Source organism: Blastomyces gilchristii, assembly GCF_000003855.2.
Source record: "Blastomyces gilchristii SLH14081 genomic scaffold supercont1.8, whole genome shotgun sequence".
Taxonomy (NCBI): Eukaryota; Fungi; Ascomycota; class Eurotiomycetes; order Onygenales; family Ajellomycetaceae; genus Blastomyces; species Blastomyces gilchristii.
The window spans coordinates 2,066,211-2,082,652 of record NW_003101675.1 but is presented as its reverse complement, the minus strand read 5'-3'; the positions used below and the strand labels follow the sequence as shown (position 1 = coordinate 2,082,652).

At 47.2% G+C, this 16,442-nt stretch overlaps 4 protein-coding genes across 6 annotated transcripts; 1 reads left to right on the top strand and 3 right to left on the bottom strand.

Moving 5' to 3' along the window:
- Positions 1–171: 171 nt before the first annotated feature.
- BDBG_17111 (uncharacterized protein) lies at positions 172–5,613 on the bottom strand (the record flags this gene model as incomplete). Its single annotated transcript, XM_031724898.1, has 10 exons — positions 172–324; positions 392–1,112; positions 1,192–1,919; positions 1,992–2,573; positions 2,708–2,814; positions 2,909–2,936; positions 3,015–3,086; positions 3,893–4,684; positions 4,763–5,280; positions 5,460–5,613. 10 exons carry the CDS (start codon positions 5,611–5,613, stop codon positions 172–174), a joined length of 3,855 nt encoding a protein of 1,284 aa, XP_031578454.1.
- Positions 5,614–6,511: 898 nt separating this feature from the next.
- BDBG_04995 (capsule-associated protein CAP1) lies at positions 6,512–10,090 on the bottom strand. Its single transcript, XM_002625085.2, has 2 exons — positions 7,666–10,090; positions 6,512–7,549 (listed from the first exon to the last, which is right to left on the bottom strand). Exons 1-2 carry the CDS (start codon positions 9,510–9,512, stop codon positions 7,498–7,500), a joined length of 1,899 nt encoding a protein of 632 aa, XP_002625131.1. The 5' UTR covers positions 9,513–10,090; the 3' UTR covers positions 6,512–7,497.
- Positions 9,053–16,428, top strand: BDBG_04993 (ribosome-interacting GTPase 1). 3 transcript variants are annotated; one of them, XM_031721931.1, is made up of 13 exons: positions 9,053–9,259; positions 9,380–11,530; positions 11,609–12,858; positions 12,954–12,974; positions 13,043–13,085; positions 13,183–13,257; positions 13,367–13,403; positions 13,478–13,548; positions 13,626–13,963; positions 14,022–14,378; positions 14,464–14,584; positions 14,665–14,748; positions 14,840–15,500. In XM_031721931.1, exons 3-12 carry the CDS (start codon positions 12,838–12,840, stop codon positions 14,682–14,684), a joined length of 1,104 nt encoding a protein of 367 aa, XP_031578452.1. In that variant the 5' UTR covers positions 9,053–9,259; positions 9,380–11,530; positions 11,609–12,837; the 3' UTR covers positions 14,685–14,748; positions 14,840–15,500. The 3 variants fall into 3 exon arrangements, with proteins under 3 accessions (XP_031578452.1, XP_002625129.1, XP_031578453.1); XM_031721932.1 differs by lacking the exon at positions 9,053–9,259 and adding an exon at positions 15,733–16,428 and having other exon boundaries at positions 10,180–11,314; positions 11,394–11,530; positions 14,665–15,626; XM_002625083.2 differs by having other exon boundaries at positions 9,380–11,388; positions 14,665–15,500.
- BDBG_04994 (cysteine dioxygenase) lies at positions 10,225–12,683 on the bottom strand. Its single transcript, XM_002625084.2, has 5 exons — positions 11,771–12,683; positions 11,596–11,667; positions 11,377–11,514; positions 11,233–11,290; positions 10,225–11,120 (listed from the first exon to the last, which is right to left on the bottom strand). The coding sequence occupies exons 1-5, from the start codon at positions 12,026–12,028 to the stop codon at positions 11,005–11,007; spliced, it is 642 nt and encodes a 213-aa protein (XP_002625130.1). The 5' UTR covers positions 12,029–12,683; the 3' UTR covers positions 10,225–11,004.
- Positions 16,429–16,442: the final 14 nt, after the last annotated feature.

Genomic DNA, 16,442 nt, shown 5'->3' with positions numbered 1-16,442 from the left:
GCATAGAGTATACAACGTCTTTCACGAAGTCCAGGTCGCATAGCATGCAATGCAAGATCCAAGGGAAAAGGGCTTTGGAAGTTGGGGAACGAGGTACAAAAAATGTATTGTATGTACAGTGTACATGTGCTGTATATAATAACCGAAAGCCACAGAATTCATCCATTCTGGTTATCCCCTCCCTTCTTCTTCACCACCACCTCCTTCTCCGGGCATCCTCCGCCTCGGAATCTCTCTCACCTCAAGCTCCGGCGGCCCACCACGCGTCTCATCAAGTAACGCAGACTGGCGCCGGTGGAGTTCTTCCAGGCGCTCCACGGGGTTCTGTAAGTCTCCAGAATAAGTAGGTCACCCCAAGAAGTTGCACGAACGCATCGATCGTGAAACGCACCCAGTTATCCTGCGATGGGACTCCGGCGGCAAGCGGCAGACTGTCATCAGCACCACTACTACCCGCTGCTCCCCTTCCTCCCCATTTCTTTTTGTCTCTTCCAGTAGACTCAGAATCGGACTCGTCCATATATTGCGAGCGCGGAATAGGTGCCGGTGTTACTGGGAGGCTGGGCCGCTCTGCCTCCGTGGGGAAATCGGTGAGTAGTAGGCTGGGCCTTCGACGTTTAGTTTCTGTTCCGGAACGGTCTCCTGTGGTGCTGGTTGCCCCGGATTTTAAGACCTGGATTTGGCCCCTCCGGGGCCGTTGGAGGGAACGCATATATCTCTCAATTTCGGGAACTTCGTCCCATGCGTTCGAGCGAGTGTAGCTTAACCACGGGTCCTCAGAAGGTACTGAGCCTGCGGACGCTGGTCCTGTGGAGCCGCCTATTTTATCTTCGCCTTTGGCTAATAATTTCGAATGAGATTCTGTTTTTGCATTGGGTTCTGTCGATTCGTCCAGGAAAACACGTGTAGGTTTTGGGGCGTAAGCCTCCCACGGGAATACGGGAGCTAGAGGCTTTGTTTCTGGTTGTCTAGGGGGTACTTGGTAGTACATATCTTTCGGGGCTTCCGGGTATAAACTTGGTGGTTGGAAAAGTTGCATGTCCTGCGACATAGTGTATGTTTGTGAGGGTAAATTAAATGCCTCTGGTTTAGAATCCACGGGGGGAGGTGCTCTATAGTTTTACTATCAGTAATGGTATGGCTTCCGGGACCATTATTTTTGCTTCGTTATTTATATTTGGAGATACATACCGGGAAGGATCCCATTCCGCTCTTGGCAGCGAGAATGGTATCTCCGGAGCTACCTTCAACGGCTCGGGCTCCTGGGAAGAGGTAATAATTTGCTCTACTTGTGGCTGATTTATCGGGTCAGTTAGCTCCCGTGGGAGATGATGATGTATAGGTACGTCTGTTATGTCAGCAGTAGGAATACTTCTGAGATTTGGCACTTCCTTTGAGTCGGAAGGGGGATCAAGAGGAAAAGAAAGAGGGTGTCGGTAGGCAGATACATGCTCTTCGCCATGGACATATTGGGGGACAGCGCTGATGACAAGATGATGATTCTTTTCAGGGGCTTTAGGTTGTGAGGGCGGACTAATTGGCCTGGCTCCAACTGCACTGCTCTCTAATACTGAAGCACCATCAATTACACGTGAAATTTCAGGGAAGCGGGATGGCTCAAAGTCGCCCCGCTCATCGTGTTGCTGGGTAACTCCATTAGCTTCAGTTTGGACTGCAGCTTCGGCGGGAGCAGGAACGGGAGCGGAAGGATCAGGCGGGTAGGATTGAGTCTGTGGATGACCTTGTGTGTAGAGTTGCTCCGAGATATGCATTATTTCCAATGGTTTAGATAGCTGATCACGATCACGCCCACAGGACCGTGTGGGAATCTGCACTCCATGAGCTTGGGGTTCTCGTCCAGAAGCTTCCTGATCCGTAGTAATGTCAGCTCCATCTGTAAGGTGAGGGGTAGGTTTGGCCTGAGAACGCAATCAGTAATATTTCCATCAAACTCGAAACCATACACATTGAAAGACGCAATCGATACATACCACCGGTCTATAGTGTCTATCATACATAGCCCACCACCTCCCCAAAAGCTGATTATACGGACTCTCCAACGGAAACGCCTGGCGGGGTAAATTCCACGGCTTCCGCCTGCCAATATAATGCACTAGGCTAATATTGCTGCCAAAATGGCGGAAGGCGGGGATATACTGATAATGCCCACTCGGTGTACAGTTGTAGGCAAAGCTCAATCTATCCCATTTCTTAAAATGCATGTTGAGCAGGCCCTGGTCTGCACCGTCAAAGCTAATCCCTCGCTCGGCAAGAGCGAGGAGAGAGTAATAATCCTGCATGTTGGGAGTGAGTACCATGAGCCCAGTATTGAAGCAGTCCGGCCAGCCAATATCAGGCACGGCGGCAAAGCGGGAAACGAGCTTGAGGAGCTCGTTCGGGGCTCTAAGAGATACGACATCGGCATCGATGTACACGATCTTACTGTACTGGGTCTGTCTCCAGAGCTCTATTTTGGAGAAAGTCGATATTAGGTCTGGCCTGTCCATTAGGTATAGGTTTGCGGGGTTTCGATTGACGAATTGAGTGATGGGGATTATATCGTTGTAGATGGTCTTTTTTGGTTTGTTTTTTGAGTTGGGCAGCAGTTAGTGACACAGTGTTAAAGAAGCGAACGAATATTTTTTATTCTTTTTTTCTTCTTCTTCTTTTTTTTTTTTTTACGCATTAAAGGAAAGAAAAGATATACTTTCAGCTCATCGATCGTTGAAGACTTCAAAGAGTCCAGCGTAACCAGCACGACGAGCTTCGCTTTGGAGCCGGTGTCTCGCAGCGAATGGGCCAGCACCATTGCACCTATACAACGATGTTATAATGAGCAGAGAACAAAAAACCATTGTTTGTGCATTGTGAATAGCAGGTTTGATTCTCGCGCATCTTCATTATTTACCTGGGAGGTAACTATCGCTGAGAAGCATCTGGATCCAAAGCTCGTTAGTTCAGGTACCCATTAACATACGTAGTGAATGTACATTCCCGTAGATGTATCAACTCACGGTGCAGTAAACAGCTTCACGTTCACCTGGGTCTTCCATGGCGGCGGTGGTGGTGGTGGTGGCGATGACTCTCTGAGTGGCGCCGCTGGGGAGAAGATAGAGGGAGAGATGATAAAAATAAAAATGGATGAGGGGATATGAGAGAATATAGCCAGCCAGATTCAAACTGGTTTGCTATGAAGGTTGCTCCAGAGGAAGCTTTTGCCCCGCAATTCGGTGGCCAGGAGATCCGGCTCGAACTTACCTGGATCGCCGGATTGGATTGCCTGGTACCTGGGGAAATTGTTCAATCGGTTATTATTGCACTTACACCTGGAAAGACAAGGGTGGAAAAATGGGTTCTGTATGAACCATTATTGGCGGTGTTATTGTTATTTGAGACAAAAGCAGGAGAGGGGGAAATCATTTTTTTGCAGGCTTACATGTAACTATGACAGGGGGCCAATTGGAAAAAATGACAGAGTTCGGCCAAAATACTTCTGTACAGCGGCTCAAAAAAAGGGGAGCTAGTTCGGCAGCTATTTAACTAGTTAAGTAGTTAGCTACTTGGCGGCTTGAAACGGGGTTGATTATATCATGCATTTTTTTTTTTTTAAAAAAAAAAAAAAAAAAAGAAAGAAATCAGATTCAAATCCATGAGGCAAAAAGAGAGATAACTATTCATTGATGCCACGCAGCACAGATAAATACATTCCGCTTAGGTACTTGTTGCAGAATCCAATTCCAAATACAGTTAAGTTTGTGCTTATCTCATTCTGTGTAGCATGGGAAATTGAAACCCCCCCCTTCTCCATTCTCTCCCCAATCCACAACAGCTCATAGACATAAGTGCAATCATTCTCATCTCATACCATCCATCTATCCATTCATTTTCTCACCGTCACAACCGTGCCCGGATACACACCAGCAACCACCGCGCCCACATCCTCCTTCTCACCGGCAACAGCCCATTCCACCACCTTCTCAATAGCCCTCCGCCCTTCCACCTCCATTGGAGAAAAATGCGCCGTCCGCGGCAACATCACCACCTGGCTTCCATGCACAAGATAATCTGCAATCCCTTCCAGCATCACGTGCGGGTCCAGCGCCGTATCCTGCTCCCCCCATAAAACGGTCGCGTTTGCCTGGAGCGCCCCGGGGACCCCATCCTGCATAGCCATCCCCGTGCTGGTCCGCCGTGGCTCCCCAAGATTGTATAGTGCCGAGATGGTCTCGAGTGACTTATGCCAGGTGCCTACGGCGGCGCCGTGGCGGTAGTAGGAGGCCGTGTCGCCGAAGCTGCCTATCTGGATACGTCGGGCGACGCTGGGTGGATAGTGCTCTCCGTCTTCTGTTGCTGTTTTGAATTCCGCGTCGCCGGGACCGAGAGTGCTTGCCATGGATTCTTGGGCGTCCCGGACGGTAAATTCAACCACGTTCCCTGCCGCTTGGATGTGCACCGCTTTCAAGAATGAATAGTTGCCCCCACTGCCCGTGTAACGTACCATGGGCATGGGTAGCTGGAATATGAAAATGTAGCCGGATAGAACCATTTGGCGGAGCAAAGGCTTCAGTCTAGATATTGCCTGGAGAAGAAGGGTGTGGGAGTGGAATGGGTTCCGGAGGAATGTCTTGAACATTTTTGCCGAGGATTCCCATGTCTGGATGAGATTTGACTTCGCTAAAGGGAGCTGATTTAACAATATATTAGCCAGCTAGATCGGATTGCACAAAGCAAAATAAAATAGCCTCATAAAAGCCAAACATACCAGTGGGCCATTCGTCAATATAAACCTATTCGCCAACTTCGGTGCCTCCGAAGCAATGCGGAAGCCCAACAAAGCGCCCCAATCATGCCCGACGTAAATGACCTTCCCGGCCGGCCGTTTCACATCCATGGGTCTGATAGGCCCATCATCATCATCCGAATCAATCCCATACTTCCGTCGAATGGCGATGAGGAACTCAGCAAAATGTTCCATGACCTCCGTCGCGCTATACCTTGGCAGAGAATCGGTCCCGCCGTAGCCGGGCAGGTCAACTGCGACGATAGAGCTGCGCTCCCAGAGTAATGAGGAGGGCAGAATGTGTCGCCATATCGCCCAGCTATCCGGGAAGCTGTGAACGAAAATGACAAGTGGTTTTGCTGGTCTCAGTCTTGGTGATGATTTACGATTTGAGACGGAGTCATTAGCGACGTAGTGGAACTTGAAGCCGTCCCGTAGGGTTATGAAGTGGTGAGAGAAACCTTCCCATTGCTTAGAGAGGTTCCAGAGGCGGTCCTTCGCTACATATTTTTGATTAAATCGAAATTAGCCGATTTGAGTTCTCACACTTTATTTGCCTTGTCTCTCTCCTTTTAATTTTCTCCCTCAGCAAGAATTAGACATAGCTAGGCGAGTCGTAATTCCAGACTAAGCCAAAAAAATCTGTACTATTTATAACTGGATATCAGATATTCCTTACCTAGTAATGACTCCAATTTCTCCTTTTCTGTCGTCCGGTGGAAGAAAGTCCCTGACCAGATCGCAAGGACTCCGTACGTAAAAAAGGTGTAGACCCCATAGCACGCAATGAGGGTCGCGAGTAGACCCCTGACAAAGGGTGAAGATTCCCCCATTATTTCTAATTATTACAGCTCGCAGCTCAGATACAGTAAGAGTTTTTAGGGGGCACGGCGTTTAACCCTAATTCCAGCTTTCGAGCGGAGTATATTATCGTGGGCAGAATAATAATGTGAAGAGATTTGTGGAAGGCACAGTGTGGGTATATCGGTATTCGGTCTTCGGAGGTAGGTAGATAAGGAAAAAGACGAGTAGCAGGCGAAGAAGACGAAAGGGAATGCAGAGTAAAACTCCGTTCGTTCGATTATCAGCGCTCCCAAAGCATATAAAGTAGTATCCTACCCAGCTACTCTTCCATGCCACCTAGCAAGTGCCTTTTGTTCAGCTTTTATACTTCTTGTCCACACTACAGACCAACAAAAGGCTGCGAAATCATAGCCCTAGCTTCAGTCGGGACCCCCTGCTTAGCCCCCTTTTTCGCTACAGTCCACAGACCGATAATACTGAAGCCTGATCAGCTATCAATCAATGGTACATGTAAGAAACTAAGATCAAACTTGAGATCGGCTTTCTTACCTCGGATAGCTTTTGGTAGACCAGGTTTAAAGACACACGTTGGGGATGGATTATTGTGGTTTAACTGGATATAGATTCCCGTCACGGGTAGGGGACAGGGGGGGCGCGCAGCTACATCTTTCACTGAAGAGCGACGATAGCGTTTTTGCTTTGGCTTTGAGATTTGCTCGGATTTCCCGCAAGAGACGATTTGGCCAATAACTGCTAATAATGAGAATATGATCCACGTAGTTCTGTGACAAAATATGGGGTTGATATATGGCAGTGTTGGATGTAATGAGGTTGTGTGAGAGTGGCCAAGTTTGATCGTTGTGTTGGAACCGATGGCCGATGGCCGGAGGAGGAGGAAGTGACGTCATTGCCTCGGCCTGGAGGAACTGGGTCATGTTGCCTTTTGCACGTAAGGAAATTGTTGTTTCGAACTTTTTGGCACATGTTAAGTTTGTATAAACTAATTATATACGGGAATCAAAAGCTAGTAGATAAAAATACCTGCCTATACACATTTCCTATGTGCAACATCTCTGTACATTAAGGAGCAATCAGATACAGTCTGTTTTCTAACATCCAATTCCCATCATCTACACAACCTAGCACCAACATGTCATCCTTGAATGTGAAAATGGAAGGGGGGGAAAGAAAGAATAAAAAGAAAGCAAGAAAGAGAGGAATTCACATGGCAAGTAAGAAAATTAGGAGACAGCAGCGCGCCGCTTCGTCAAGAGAATTTTCCCATGCCGAGAGATTATCTATCTTTATTTTACAAAAAAATAGAAAACCATATACAAATAATAAAAGGGTATAGGTATGTAAGAGCAGGAGAATTAGACCTCAAGGTGAGACTGAAAAGGGGGGGAAAAAGGTAAAAAGCCAAAACCAAAACCAAAAAAAAAAGGCGAATACAAGAAAAATGCAAGATTCAACGACTAAATGCTGCAAATTTTCATTACACCACGCGAATGCTCAAGAAAGGAAAGGGAAGGGAGAAAATAAGTACTGCACGATGCACGGTGCGTGCTCCATGCTGGTTGCGGTATGCTATGTGCTGGCTCATCGGCGAACCGAATATTAAGTACGTTCTCTGGAGCCGGGCCGAGGAGTTAGAGGGAACGAGGAAGGTGGATGGGAGAGAGAGGGCCAAGAATTATGATGGGGAGTGGGGAGGGAACAGTTTTCCTAGGCGGCCCCGGTGAGAAGAGATAATAAATATGGTATGTAGCAGGAAAAAAAAGACGACGTTTTGACAATTAAAAACAGAACCAAGAAAAAGAGTATGTACGCGTAGATATAAATAGATACACCACCTGCCCAGAGCAAAAATGCAAATCTGGCGCCTCATGGGTCCGTTTCCTCTTGCAATTAGGTTAGGGAGAAAATCCTATACTTTCCCTGTTGTCATCCACAATTCTCCCATATCTAAATTGTAGTCACGCGGTTAGTAATTACTCGGACCCGAAAGATTAAAAGAGATAAAATAAAATAACACGGGGAATGGTTGGGGCGGCTGTGTGGTCTAGAGGCAAGAAACTCACTCTAATAACAACCTAAAAAAATACACCTCTAGATCATCGTTTCGTAACGCTGACTGTGCCCACTCCTGCCCCTGAGCCGCCAACGTTCGCGCAATGGCCTGGCCTTCCTTCTCTGTGGCAAGATATCGTACAGTTTCCACATGCTCATCCCCGTGCAGACTCAGGGGAATATAATGCACCCACGCACGGAGCCATTCATCATGCCACTCGCGGAAAACCGCAAGCTTATATACCAAGCTATTACTCTGCAGGAACGCATAGTAGCGGCCACTAAACGCGTTCCCATCAATGTCGACAAGATGCTTGTACTGCCACGCATCCTGCTGGGCAGCAGATTGCACAACGTCGAAGAACTCGGCTTGCGCTTTGCAATCTTCTGGATCGCATTGGCCGATATGGCTGAACTTGACGTTGAAGATGTGTTTAAATTTTCGCCGTGCGACGTCCTTGAGGGTCCATGCATTGTCTTCTGCAGCTGTGGTGGATCGTTCGTAGACCTTTGCCGTATCCCACCCGTTTATCCGTTTGACGAATAGCTGTCGGTGCTGTCGCCGCCAACCCCCTGCTCTGGAGAAGCCGCCCGTTGTTGACCCGCGCCAGTACATTTGCTCCTGTTTATTATCCCATTCGTAATCCATCGTAGCATCGTATGGAACCTTTTGAGCCCAGTACCACGGGCTTGGATATAGAATGTCTTGGAAACTAGACACCTTGCTCTGCGAGAAGATAGGGAAGAGATCATGAGTGACATCAAACGCATTGGGGCGGTCGAAAAACCCGAACGTGTGGCGGAGGGAAGGGGTCAAGCACACATCTGAGAAAGCAGTGGTGTTGTAAATGAAGCCAAGCTGCGAGTAGGAGTAAGCGGTTATATTGTCGGCAGCTGTTTCGTCGAGGCTTCGCGCGGGACTATCCACAGGGCAGGACATGCGCGAAATGGTCCATGTGGGTTGATGTGCAAATCGATTAAATCGCGTGATCCTGACCTCGTCGACCCTATCGCCTTTGTTCAAGTCCTTGGGCCGTGGTGACCAGGAGTTTCTCGGGGAGGCGTTCGCAAAGGCCTTCGGCAGAGCGTTATCTACGGCACGAAGCACCAAACGCTGTAGGTCATCATATGGAACAACGACCCGAGGTTCATCATGGATGTTAAAGGCCAGATCCATGTCAGGCAGGTATTTGACGAATCGCTCCAACATGTTCTTCAGTGCCTCTCGCTTCCACATAATACCCTCACCCCCACCGGCTATTTTAGAAACCTTGCCACTCCGAATCAAGACGGCGATAACCCCATTATCAAAACCAATAACCTCCTTCGCCCTCGTTCGGATTAATTGGGGTTCCAGTCCCCAAAACGGGAGAAGAGAATGATATATCGTATCGTACTCGTCAATCAACTTCACACCCCGCTTCTGTGCAAAGTTGAACCACGCGTCAAATCTCGGTGGGGGAGGCATCTTGTAACGACGTCGGTATTCCTCCACCGCATCCTTGAGCGTCTCGGATTGTCTGGCACGGACATTCTCGAACTTTCTATTCGCGTTATCGAATAGCTGGGCGACTGGATGGGATTTGTCTGTGACGGTGATAGGATGTTCGTGAGGGATATTTTGTTTCTGCTGCTGCTGCTGCGGTTGTTGTTGTTGTTGTTGTTGTTGTTGTTGTTGTTGCTGCTGCTGCCGCTGATGGTCGACATTTTTGGGACGGTTTTCAGTCGGGATGAATAACGGATTGTTCTTCCCGCTTTCTTTCACTCTCCCAGCTGGCACTGGATGGCCCAGTAGCACAAACGAAAGCCCTACGAGGCAGACGACCGCCAAAAGGACGACAAACCGTTGCGTTCGCATCCCCAATTGACAAGTAACGGTCCGGACATGTGTAGGGCGAAAATGGGCGGCATTCAGGAAGAGAGCAATGGCATTTTTGAGGGACGGCGTAAAAGGGAAGGTATAGATGTAGCCTTTGGGCCGGCGTATTTGGTTCAAGGTAAATAAAACTGTGATTTTGGGAGGGTGCTGTTCGTGATCCAGCGCCAAGCAGTTAAATTTTATAGGCAAGAAGGATCCTTTGCCCTGAAAAAAAAAAAAAAAAAGAAAAAAAGTACCTAGGGCGCAAGTTTGTTCAGCCACTCCTGGAAGTGCTAGGACGATGAACGCTCTGATGCGACAGTGAGAGCGAGCCAACCTCTCGGAATATGTCAAGGCCCCCAAAGCGGTAAGCGCGAGGTCTGGCCTCCAAGGGTGACGAATCGACAGGGATTAGACGCGTGCCAAGCGACTCGGCGCAAAGCTTAACCGCGATAGGCTTGGGGCTCGGTTGGTGGAGAGGACAGCATAACGTCGGGGGTAGGAGCGACGCAGTGTATGTACATACATGTACGGAGTACAGACCGTAATAATAATGTATGTACGGAGTACATGTACATGTACATGGACAGTACATTATTACATCCGTCAAGGCTCCTGAGACAAATGACGAAGAATCTGTCTCAAATTTAAACAAACACCCAACCAAGCTTGAATCAATCAAATAAATCAACAAACTTAATAGGAAACAAGGCCGCGAGGAGCAGACAAGGGAGACGATCGCATTTACATAGAAATATCTATCCACAATAACGTCTACATCGATTCAAACATAAGTTGACCTCACCTGTGACTGAATACGGCTTATCTCGTCTTGAAATCCCTCTCTCTCTGTGTGTGTTAAATTTGAAGCACACATCCAGGCCGGAAGGACGGCCACTAACGGTGGAATGCGCTTCCTCTTTTGTTGGTTGCTCGTTGAAATCTATAGAGTACTCAGCACTATTTTTGGGGTTGATATTAAATGTGGCAAGGCGCTGTTCATGGAGAATTACTGAGAACGTGTAACTAATAACTCTACATATATTTGATTGAGGAGAGTGGAGTGGGCATGGATTGAAAAAAAGAAAAGAAGAACGGGCTAAACTCTCTGAAACAAGGAGAGGAGGATAAAAATGCTAATTACAACGGCTCTAAGAATAATAATAGTGGCTCTCGCCTTGGGAGTTTTGCCGTGTAGCTGGGGTGATGAAAATATACGCCGTACTGCGTATGTCGTCCACACGAAACCCCCGGTCTGTTGAAGACGAGCTAAGATGCATCTGGCGTTAGGATGAAATCACGTCATTTATAGCGCAAGCCCGAAACCCGAAATAGTTGCAATACCCCAAGACACCAGACCAGAAAGGTTCATTAAAACGGGGCTCCAGCGCAAAGAACACTTATCGTCCCGCATTTCATTCATTTACAACTTCTAGAGCGGATACCTAGACCAGGGACAACTTTCGTTGACCCTTCTCGCAGGACACGGAAATCATAGTTTGTGTCCTTTGCTGGAGAAGAACATGGATTGTTTGATGTGTCGCGACTTGCCCGTCTTCTCGTCAAAAAGGCAAAACCCATAATGAGCAGCGTTTGGTGGTGTGTATACTGTCACCAGGTTAGGTTTACCTCCAAAGAAGATGGAAAAAGATAAAATCGTTCCCATGAATCGAAATGCAGCAAGAGGGATGGCACGTGTTTGGGCAAGTGATGAACTTACAGTGAAGGGAAATAGCAAAATCGTCAGGGTCAGGATTAGAGATCTTATGCAGGCCGAGCTTTTCGTTTTTAAGCTTGTTAGTGTATGTTCTCCCCAGAAAGTTTCTAAAAATAGGATGGAGCTTGGTCCACGTCTTATCCTCACCTTATCTGACATGTAAGTGACTTGGTTTTCTTTATACACGGTGTCCTTGGTTATGGACAAGGGTGATGGCTCCCCCTTCTGTACCTTGTCCTCCTCGGGCCATGAATATTGCGTCTCTCGCAGGGACCCTTTTAGTACCTGTGACGGGAATAATGTCAGTGAGAAATTTCCCCTCAATCGGGGTCAAAAACAAACCGGGCTCCAGCTAATGGTACTAACCTTCATTACACAGTGGGCGTTGGCATGGTCATGAATGGCGCTTCCCTTTCCAGGGCTCCAGACGAGAATAAGCTATATACCCTCGCCGTTAGCATGTTTCACCCCCGAAGCATCATGGACATCAATCGATCAATGACTCCAAACATCGCCAAGCCCATCCGTGCCTATGACTCACCAGATTACATTTACCATTGCCCTCATCGACCAGATTTCTCGTATATGCTCTTCCAGCATCGCCAAAGGCATACCGTTCCCATTCACTCTCGTTGGAGGTATAGTCCTCCATGAGCTTCTGGATATCCATCGGATCGACGTCGTCGGAATCTAGACCTGAGCTAGGGCCAAGGACTGTGTTGATGTCCTCTACTAAGCTGTGGAATGCATCGACGGGGGAGGCTTCGGGCGAGGAGTCGCCGTTCACGAGATACGGCATTGTGTCGGGACCTGTGCACTTGGGCCTGGAGATTGAGAACGAGAGTAGAAAGATGAACGTGGTTCGAGGAGTACGGCGAGGAAGATAGTTCCTATGAGGTATTTAAGAATTACGGCGGGCTGGGTGCAGGGTCTCTTATATGAATGAATGCAGTGGGACCACGGCGCAGGTAGGAGGCGGAGGCGGCGGAGAAATCTTATCAGATGGATGGAGAACTCGATCACGCGGGTAGGAAAGAGCCCAGACCAGACTGAGCCGAACAAGCGGGAGGCGGCACCTGGGTGCAAAATAGATACTACTAGCTGAACAGGCGGTCAGGAACGAAAAGCACACGGTGGCTACTACTCGAGCCCGGCCCCATATACCCCTATATATATTTCGCAGTTCTATAACGGCCCAAGGGAAATCTTAACGTCGCCCAGCGGTTCGTCTAACCCTAACTTCCCCCAACTGGGAGCCTTAAAACCAAAGTTGGAAGCCCCCGATGAGCCGATTCCCCGAATTTTGCCCCTGTTAATCCGACACTAAGCGACTTCCGGAACCGTTCGGGACCATCCTTGGAACCTTTTGGGAATTCCACGCGAGGTCAATGCCAAGCCTGACTAATAAATGACTCAGCGACATTATTGAACTTCCGGCGCCCAAATCCCAACATCAAAATCGAATTGACACCGAAGTCCACGCAAAATCTCCGCTCTTTGATAGCAAGACAGGTTGTATAGATAGAGCTGGCCTCATCCGCTTTTTGAGTACCCCATTCCAATACCTGTTCTGCTTTATAGAAAGACGAAAGTTACAAATCCGCAAGCATGGCGACAACTGTGGACAAGGTCCGTTCTGCCCTCCCCCTTCATCCCCAACCCCGCGCTTCAACTGTAACACACCTGGATATACTTGCCAACTGACACATGCTGGCACCCATTAGATCAAGGAGATCGAGACCGAAGTAAGCCTTGCTACCCACCCATGACCTTTCGGAAACTGGGGACTCCCCCGAAGTTAACCACCCTCTAGATGGCTCGGACTCAAAAAAACAAGAACACGTCGTATCATTTAGGTACGTTTTGCATTATTGATGCAATAGCTCGGGAAGCGGGGTAGGCCGTGCAGATATGCCGAAGCTGATGGGCTGATAATCTATTTTATTTTTGCAGGTCAATTGAAAGCTAAGCTTGCGAAGCTAAAGAGAGAGCTTCTTACACCTACCTCTAGCGGTGGTGGCGGTGGACGTAAGTTATTTTTTATATATTTTTCTCCCTCATGCTTTCTTATCTGTCTTTATCCCGGCGTCATTGTATACAAATGCTTACTGACGGTGTTCTTTTCCTCTTCCATCAGTTGGTTTCGATGTTGCTCGCACGGGAGTAGCGAGCGTGTACGTTCTGAATCTGATCTCAGCATGGTTGTTGGCATCATTTCACTAATCGACTTCTTTTTTGTGTGTTAAAGGGGGTTTATCGGTTTCCCATCTGTCGGGAAGAGCACTTTGATGAGCAAAATAACAGGACAGCATTCTGAGGGTACGTCGAAAATCGCATGGATATACCAGTGACTTAATGCGGGAAGGTTTCTAAAAGCATTTCTTTTCCTTTTGTAGCTGCCGCTTATGAATTCACGACCCTAACGACTGTTCCTGGCCAGGTGATATATAATGGCGCGAAAATCCAAATTCTCGACCTTCCTGGTATCATTCAAGGTGCAAAAGATGGCAAAGGTCGAGGTCGGCAGGTTATTGCCGTTGCCAAGACCTGCAATCTCATCTTCATCGTTTTGGACGTGAATAAGCCCCTGACGGATAAAAAAATCATTGAAGCGGAATTGGAAGGCTTTGGGATCCGGATTAACAAGTCTCCACCGAACATCGTATTTAAGAAGAAGGACAAGGGTGGCATTTCCATCACGAGTACCGTGCCCTTAACGCACATTGATCATGATGTAAGTTTGACCCAGTGGATTTTGGAGGAGCCTTTTGCTCATTCATGTGGTTTGCTAGGAAATTAAAGCTGTGATGAGCGAATATCGGATTTCGTCTGCGGACATTGCGATTCGGTGCGACGCGACAATTGATGACCTTATCGACGTGCTCGAGGCGAGGAGTCGGAGTTATATCCCCGTTGTTTATGCATTGAACAAGATCGATGCTATATCAATTGAGGAATTGGACCTGCTCTATCGAATCCCGAATGCGTGCCCGATCAGTTCTGAGCATGGGTGGAACATTGATGAATTGCTCGAGCTCATGTGGGAGAAACTCGATCTCAGGAGAGTCTATACAAAACCCAAGGGGAAAACTCCAGATTATTCGTCCCCGGTCGTTCTGCGGCGTAATGCTTGCACCGTTGAAGATTTCGTAGGTTTTAATCAATTGATCTCATGTTGGGGACTTACTTGGACCCGCAATCCTAGTTACAGAGCTAACTGTTTTTTTCCTCAAGTGTAATTCCATTCATAAAACCATCGCAGAACAATTCAAACATGCAATCGTTTATGGTCGTTCCGTCAAACATCAACCACAAAGAGTGGGACTCAGTCATGAACTTGCAGATGAGGACATAAGTATGCGAAACCAACTCCTCTCCTCCCTATCCCCTCTGTCTCATACCCAAGTGCAATGCTAATTTGAAATTTCTGTACAGTCACAATTATCAAGCGATAACAGTATCAAGCAGATGAAATAAAACAGCACCATGGAAAAAGAAAAGACAAGGTGGCCTAGCTATGCAAAGTCAAACAACGGACCACTCCATGCAGCAATCCCTACCAGGAAGAGGCAGAAAAAATAGCAAAAGAGATCTAATTTACCAATTTTAGACGAATGACAACCAGCCAAATGGCTTTCTTTTTCTTTTTTTGGTGCTCGATGCACGAATCAGTCGCCGCAAAACATATTTTCTCGGCCGGGACACACGACCCAGCGCAACGGAGCTGGACCATGGCGATGATAACGATCATGATACATAGAAACATACGTGGCCTTCTCGACCCGCACGCCCTTTTCCTCAAGACGAATCATGGGAAGCATAGCATCCAAGGAATACGGAGGAATAAACAAAAGTTATTTTCTTTTTTGTTGAATAAGTTTTAGCCTACGAACGGTTTCCGGCATTGCTTTCCTTTCTTGGCAAATTTATAGTTTAATCTTTTGACGCATGTTAGATTTTAGATTTTATACCCAAATGGATTTCAAGCTTTGTGTGTACTATCTATCGTACTTTGCCTATGTCGTCGCCGTCTGTCGGGACTATCACGGAGAATGCATATAGGGTTCTTCTATCTTTTTTTTTTCTTTTCCCGCCACAAGGAGAGATGTCCACGTACAAACATGGTCTTTAGGGCGGATATCAAAAAGAGTAAAACAGCGAACAAAAGAGCGACTCAGGATTATAGTGTTTTGCTCATGTTGGTATCCGCTTTCACAGGAAAAGCAGTGTATTAACACAGGCAGTTCTTTTTCATCTCCCCCCCCCCTCCCTTTTTTTTTTCCCTTTTCGAAGGAATTCATACACACCTGTAACAATGTCTATCTATCCATATTTTCTTTTCCCTCGGCGTATTGCATCCCTTGTATGGAAATGCATACCGTGTGGACCGTATCTATGTATGTGAGAATCCATGTTCAATCATATCTTTTATGCAAGGGTGCAAAAAGGGGCTGATGCGCTCTGCTTCTACGTACTATACTTACACGCAAAGTACCCTAGTAGTATATAGATATCTACCCAATCCATCCCCAGTCTCGGTGCAGGCAGGTCTCTTTTCCAGGTTAGTTACGACGAACGTCTCGGTGAGCGACCGAGAAGCATGGGGTCTTTGTTTCCATCCCATGGATCCACGAAGAGGGCTGAAAAAGGGTGTAAAAAAGATAATAAAAGTCAAAGAGTCAAAAATCAAAAGAAAATCAAACAAAGAAAACCAGGCTCGGTCTCCTTTTTCTTTTTTTTCCCACCAGAGTAGAGTGTAACGCTACTCTGCGGTTTATCCCTTCTTCGCTTTTCGGAGACCCTTGCTTCATCTCCGTCGCAAAAGACTCCAAGCCATCTAGATATCCATCTGTGTTACCTTACTTACCCCTTTAATTGTTCGTTGTTGAGAAGAACCATATCTTTTGAGAAAAGAGAAGACTTCTCGATAGTTAGAGAGAAAAGGGTTGCGATGAGTGTGATTTACATCAGCTTCTCTTTTTGCATTTGATCTTCTAAAAATATTTCCTATGTTTTATAGTTATCCGATCTCACCATGTCATCGATTTTTATTATTTTTATTTTTATTTTCGTTATTTTCTATTTTTTATGTAAAGGGAACCTGACTGTGTGTGCAATGCTGCCCTTCATAATACCTACTACCCCCTTCCGGAACCTTGAACCCGGCTACTAGTTTTTTTTCCCCTGGTTTCATTTCCCTCCTCCATCCCGTT

What these genes read in the sequence shown, in the direction of transcription:
- BDBG_04995 (XM_002625085.2), bottom strand. Translation starts at nt 9,512, where the DNA reads ATGCGAACGCAACGGTTTGTCGTCCTTTTGGCGGTCGTCTGCCTCGTA. An exon ending in TTTTTTAGGTTGTTATTAGA is followed by an intron (nt 7,550 to 7,665) that starts GTGAGTTTCTTG and finishes ACTACAATTTAG; the next exon opens with ATATGGGAGAATTGTGGATG.
- BDBG_04994 (XM_002625084.2), bottom strand. Translation starts at nt 12,028, where the DNA reads ATGCCGTATCTCGTGAACGGCGACTCCTCGCCCGAAGCCTCCCCCGTC. An exon ending in ACGCCCACTGTGTAATGAAG is followed by an intron (nt 11,515 to 11,595) that starts GTTAGTACCATT and finishes TTCCCGTCACAG; the next exon opens with GTACTAAAAGGGTCCCTGCG. An exon ending in TCACTTACATGTCAGATAAG is followed by an intron (nt 11,291 to 11,376) that starts GTGAGGATAAGA and finishes AAAAACGAAAAG; the next exon opens with CTCGGCCTGCATAAGATCTC.
- BDBG_04993 (XM_031721932.1), top strand. Translation starts at nt 12,838, where the DNA reads ATGGCGACAACTGTGGACAAG. An exon ending in TGGCGACAACTGTGGACAAG is followed by an intron (nt 12,859 to 12,953) that starts GTCCGTTCTGCC and finishes GGCACCCATTAG; the next exon opens with ATCAAGGAGATCGAGACCGA. An exon ending in GAACACGTCGTATCATTTAG is followed by an intron (nt 13,086 to 13,182) that starts GTACGTTTTGCA and finishes TTATTTTTGCAG; the next exon opens with GTCAATTGAAAGCTAAGCTT.